Below are 6,000 nucleotides of genomic sequence, written 5' to 3' on the forward strand. Positions count from 1 at the left end.
CACTACAAGAAGGATGTGGAAAAATTGGAAAGTGTCCAGTGGAGGGCAACAAAAATGATTGGGGGCTGGAACACATGACTTATGCGGAGAGGCTGAGGGAACTGGGATTATTTAGTCTGCGGAAGAGAAGAATGAGGGGGGATTTGATAGCTGCTTTCAACTACCTGAAAGGGGGTTCCAAAGAGGATGGATCTAGACTGTTCTCAGTGGTGGCAGATGACAGTACAAGGAGTAATGGTCTCAAGTTGCACTATGGGAGGTTTAGGTTGGATATTAGGAAAAACTTTTTCACTAAGAGGGTGGTGAAACACTGGAATGCGTTACCTAGGGAGGTGGTGGAATCTCCTTCCTTTTGAGGTTTTTAAGGTCAGGCTTGACAAAGCCCTGGCTGGGATGATTTAGTTGGGGATTGACTCTGCTTTGAGCAGGGGGTTGGACTAGATGACCTCTTGAGGTCCCTTCCAACCCTGATATTCTATTATTCTAAATCCATAGCCACCAAGTTTCTGAGAACCTTGTAATATACTGCTAGCTATAAGAGATTTTAGCTTTGAGTGATGTTTAAAAACAGCTCTCTTTTATAAGCAGAAGATTTATAGGGGGAGATAAAGCACATCAGCCTGAGAGCATCAAAAACCCAGACAGCCCTATGTAAGTATTACTTACTTATCTACACTTTTTCCAGTTAAGCTGAATTACTGTCCCAAATAAGCAGTCAGTGTATAACTGGCTGATACAGTCTATTCTCTAAACTAGTCAAAGTGCACCAGTTCTAAAGGTACAGCAGGCCACTCTCACTCTTGAAGCCCAGCACCCACCTGAGAAAATTGTTAGATTTCAATCTGAAGAAGAGCTCTGTGAAAACTTGTCCTTCTCATCAGCGTAAGTTGGTCCAATAAAAAATATCACATCACCCTCCTTATCTCTCTGATATCCTGGGACCTACACAGCTACACCAACATTGCATACAGATTTCAATCTGTCACTTTGCCAGAAATAATCATAGTAGTGACACGCTTGAAATAACATCTGTTTTTCTTGGTTGGACAAAACTTGCCACATTTACTCATCAAAATACAATGTGGAATTCGTGACATGAGCTTCTTAATTCAGTTACTAGTCTTCTGTGTGGAAGCAGCATTGCAACAAGATGAAGCTTAATTTACCATTTCTTAAAATGACCTTTTATGCTAAGATGGTTGCTGTAGGCAGATGGCTCAGAAGGGCAGACTTTGTAAAGAAGAAAAAAAAATCCTCTTGGAACTTAGATTATTTTGCTGTGCAACATGGATATTTGTATTTTAAGAGATCACTTTTGCACATCTTACTGGTTGACCCTTTGAGGGTATGTCTACACTGCAAAAAAGAAACACCCACAGCATCAAGTCTCAGAGCCCGGATCTAGAGACTCAGAATCATGGGGTTTGCACTATGACATTAAAAATAATAGTGTAGAAGTTCCTGCTCGGACTCTAAAACTCATCCCCTTCACCAGGTGTCAGAGCCGGAGTGGGGAAAATCTACACTGCTATTTTAGTGCTGTAGCACAAGCCTGAGTCTGTCAACCCAGGCTCTGAGACTTGCTACAATTTTATTTTGGGTTTTTTGGTGTTTTTTTGCAGTGTAGCCCTATACATAGATGGATTTACTATGTTTTCCATCATTGTCCAGTATTTGTTCTTCTAAACAGTGGGTAATCGGTTTTCAGTTTGTCACTAGCTTAACCAGAGGTATTAATATGGGATCACTGAGGCTAAAATTAAACCTCAGGGGCATTTGTTAAAGTGAAGTTATTCTATCATTTTTGAAGTGATGTTAAGGGTGTAACTTAAAGTGCAGTTATTGTCAGAAAAGTCAAAGCATCTGCTTCCTGTGAGGTATCTGAGTCCCAAGAGAAGGCTGGTCAAAGAACTAGACATGAAATCTGGGTTCTACTGTAGCTCTACCACATGCTTCCAATATGATCTTGGGCATACTTGACCTCTTAATCTTTTTCTCTGCCTCAGTCTTCCCATCTGTGAAATGGGTTTAATATCTGCCTGCCTCACCAGGGAGCTCATGATTCATTGATGAGAAAGGTGCCTTTAGGGTTTTGACTGGAAGGTGCTATAGTAATGTAATGTGTATTAGTGATTAATATATCTGCCCACTTCACTATTAGAACTGTGGAGACAACCCAGCTGTAGAGGTGTGAACAGAATTTATTTTGCCTCATGTAGCTTGTCAGCTAAGTTCTGACTATGCAGCCTGGAGATAATGTAAAAGGTACATCTTGGGTTAGGTTGGTGGTTCTTTTCCCCTGGCTGTGATCCCAAGTTAAATTTGTAGGTCTGGGAGTAAATGAAAATCATCTTTTGATACAAGCTGAATCTAGACTTACTGAGAAGCAGTTACTGTGGAACACCCCTTTCCTCCCCCCTCCCCTCCCAATTTATACATTTTACAGTCCTTTTTCTGATTATAACTGCACTTTAAATCCGCAAGTCTGAAGCTATTTTATTTACTATATATATTGTTTCTTGAAAATAATTTATCTAAACTTTAGCCTTTTTAATGCTCAGTTTAAAATTATTAATGGGAAGAAAAATAACGTTAGGTTTTAGATAAACTGAAGGGAAATCTTAATTATTTTAAATTCTTTATGGGTCTTTATCTTTTATTTTTAGTGACTTCACTGCAGCTGAAGGAGGAGTTGCTAGATGGAGAGGAGTATAACTTTCTTCAAGGAGCATCTGATCAGGAAAGCAATGGGTCTGCCAGCTACTACATCAAACAAGAACCATAAGGCAGCTCAGAAATGTGAGGGGCAGGGTGGTGGTGATAGAGAAAAGAGCCTTTCTCCAAGACTGACTGACTGATTTTGTTCCCATTTCAATAGTACAGTTGCAGAGCTGTACTTGGGGCACTTTGCTAACTGTAGATGAAACTTCCATTGAAAAATTTTTGGAGGGGCAGGGAAACTATTTTAGTGAAAAATTTTTACAATTTATTAAACAAAAAATGACATTTTTGTGTTGTATTTGAAGCTTTTGAAAGAATTTTGTAATATTTTCAAATTCAGATTTATTGTGCATTCTTAAACTGAAATTCTAATTTTTTGGTAAAATTAAAGTTTAATTAGCAGGATTGCAGGAAACTGTTTGAGGAGGATATAGTTGCAAATACAAATGAACTGTCATTACAAATGAACCTTGTTGGTACAAGTTGGGAGATTTGGGACTTTTGTGAGCTGTGTGAGTCACACCTCTGGTTTTTCATTGTGAAAATACTGAACTGAAGTCCTGACTTTGGGGCATAAAAACATATACATGATTTAAGGGGACCAGCCCTGCCAAGCCTTACTTGTGTGAGTAGCCCAATTTCAATGGGGGTGCTTTCATGAGGTGTGGTATTAACTTTTCAAGATGCGTACTCATTTAGGGCCTGATTCAACACCCATTGACTTCAGTGGGTTTTGGATTGGGCCCTTAATCTTGGGATGCTCAAGTAAATGTTTACTGAGCCCCGTGTTAAACTGGAACTTCAGCAGATTCTCTCGTGGAAAATTACATGAAACTAAGTGTTTAAACTAGAAATTCAGGACCTTTTCCTGTTTTTTATGTTTGGATGGAAAACATATTTGAGGGAGGAAGGAATCTGAGGACCTTTTCTCTGGTTTTTATTCCCCAGAAAAATCTAGACTCCTGCTTTCCATATCTTCAAATACTTGGGTATGTTGGCATCCTCAAGAGATGTACCAGATGAACTAGAAAAATACTTACTATGAAGGCAAAAATTTACTCTCAGTTCTGCAGAGGTTTTAATATTCTGCTGTCCAAGAATATAACAATGGAATTGGGATCTAAAAAAAAATATTTTGCTTTTTGGGAAATTGGACTCATTTAGTTCTAGACGCCAGTCTCACTTTAATCATCCCATTATTTTTGACTCTTTAACTGAACAGATCTCTTTAGACATATTTGCAGAAGATTATAGTGACTAACATCAAAATATGAGGATTTTTAATAAGTGCTGAATAATTTAATCCCCCTTCCCATTTTTACATCTGTGTGGATTTTGGCAGGTGGCCTAATTTTTGGAGTTGATTAGCAGCCTGATTTTTTTTTTCCCCCCCCCACCCTGCAGAGTTGTGATGGGAAGAATGGGCATCGAGAGCTTTAGCTTTTACCAGTAAGGTTCATTCACTAAACTCTCAGGAATAAACTGAATATGTTCTATAAGTGCTTCTGGGTTTTTGGAGGTCCCCTTCAGAGCAGTACAATGATCATCTGACTCTTGACCCATACAGTAGGGCTTAGAAGAAATTAATCAAAATTATTAACTTCTTTGGTCCTTCAGCCTAAGAAATGCTTTAACAATATCTGTCCACAGAGCCCCAGGAGACCATTTTTTGGTATATTATTGTTTGAACTTAAAAAAAAAAAATGCATAGAAAGTTGAAAACCAGCAATTTGATTATTTTCTAAAATATTGCTCTAACTTTGGGTAGAAGCATTGTTAATATGCACAGGTTTACCTCATTCTATGCAAGAGGGGATGATGATGATGTAAAGTTTTGTAGTTACTACTGAAAGTAAAACTTGTCCTGTATAGTGTAGGAATGTATGGAACCCTTTTCTCCTCTCCCCCAGTCAATTTTTTTGTAATATTGATCCCTTTTTGACAACTGTGTTCTCATATCAGCAAAAGCTGGTTATCAGGTGTGAAATATTGGTGAGTTCAGGTGGAAAAGCTATTTTAGCTTTAAAATATCCGTATTAAAAGGACTCTGTCAAGGTTGACCAGCTTCAAATTTACTCCCTTCAGTTCCCAGGCCCCTTCAATTCATTTAGTTTATTTAAAACGCAAAAAAAAATCGGAGCCTTCCAAAACAAGGGCTGCAGTGTAGTTTTACAATCCCAGCTGTTGGTCAGAGAGATGTAAAGGCAAGTCCAGGATTTTGAATTACATATGCTTGAAACAAAGGCATTTTGGTGAGCCTCGGTCACACCAAGTACGGTCTCTGTCACCTATCAAAAAGTCAGATTCTGCCGGTACTTTCTCAGGTTGGTTAGTACTTGAATGCATGGATTTCACTGGGAGTAGTCGCATGTCATGTAAAGAACTACTCGATGTGAGCAAGGCTGGCAGAATTAGGCCCACAGAGCACAAGGGATGCATGAGATGCATCTGCTTTCATAAAGCCTCTACTTCCATAGAATAACATTTAAGCCATGTCTATACTTCTGGCTAAGTTGACACTGCTGCAATCGATGCAGCAGTGTCAATTTAACGGGTCTGGTGAAGACAAGCTACGTCGATGGCAAAGTGCTCTCCCATCAGACGTCTGTATGCCACCTCCCCGAGAGGCAGAAGTTAAGTCGGTGGGACAGCGTCTCCCATTGACGTAGCACAGTGTAGACACCACTGTAAGTTGACCTGAGTTACAACTGAAGTAGCGTAACTTAGATCGATTTACAGCGTTAGTGTAGACTAGCCCTAGTGACAGAAGTAGCACAGTTGACTTCAGGAGAACCACTGTTGTATGAATATGGGTTAATGTGAAAAGGAGTTGTGGAATTGGGCCCATAGTTAGCAAGTCAAATCATGAGGGCAAAAAATCCAGATTCCTGGGCTCGTGTTTGTTGCCCATCTTCAGAACTTGGATTATCCAGACTATTATAACCCTGATTTGGGCTAGATTTTAAGGGGAATCTTTGGATTTTTTTTTTATAGTAAAATGCACTTGTAGGGGGAGGGGTGGAGAATTTTGGGGGTCTGTCAACCTTTATAATATTCCTTGAAAATGGTTATTTAAAAACTAAACATGGCTATCTGCAAGCCAAATTCCACCCTCAGATACACATGCTGACTTTGGTGGGAATTTCATGTGTATTTGAGGATGGAATTTCAGTCTGGTTTCTGAATCCAAAGAATACTTAAATCCTTCACCTACCTGTCAAGTACAATGAAACCTGTCCTAAGCAAAGCATATAAGGAATCACCTAAAATCACATGCTT

General features: G+C 39.2%; 1 protein-coding gene across 1 annotated transcript in view; it reads left to right on the forward strand.

Moving 5' to 3' along the window:
* Positions 1-5,737, forward strand: part of MBTD1 (mbt domain containing 1) — a 53,862-nt gene extending 48,125 nt beyond the window's left edge. Inside the window, exon 16 of the mRNA XM_074970915.1 lies at positions 2,667-5,737. Coding sequence (XP_074827016.1) covers positions 2,667-2,785 — 119 coding nt within the window. The 3' untranslated portion in view covers positions 2,786-5,737. The remainder of the gene's footprint in view (positions 1-2,666) is intronic.
* Positions 5,738-6,000: the final 263 nt, after the last annotated feature.

This window comes from Natator depressus, chromosome 14 (assembly GCF_965152275.1).
Source record: "Natator depressus isolate rNatDep1 chromosome 14, rNatDep2.hap1, whole genome shotgun sequence".
Taxonomy (NCBI): Eukaryota; Metazoa; Chordata; order Testudines; family Cheloniidae; genus Natator; species Natator depressus.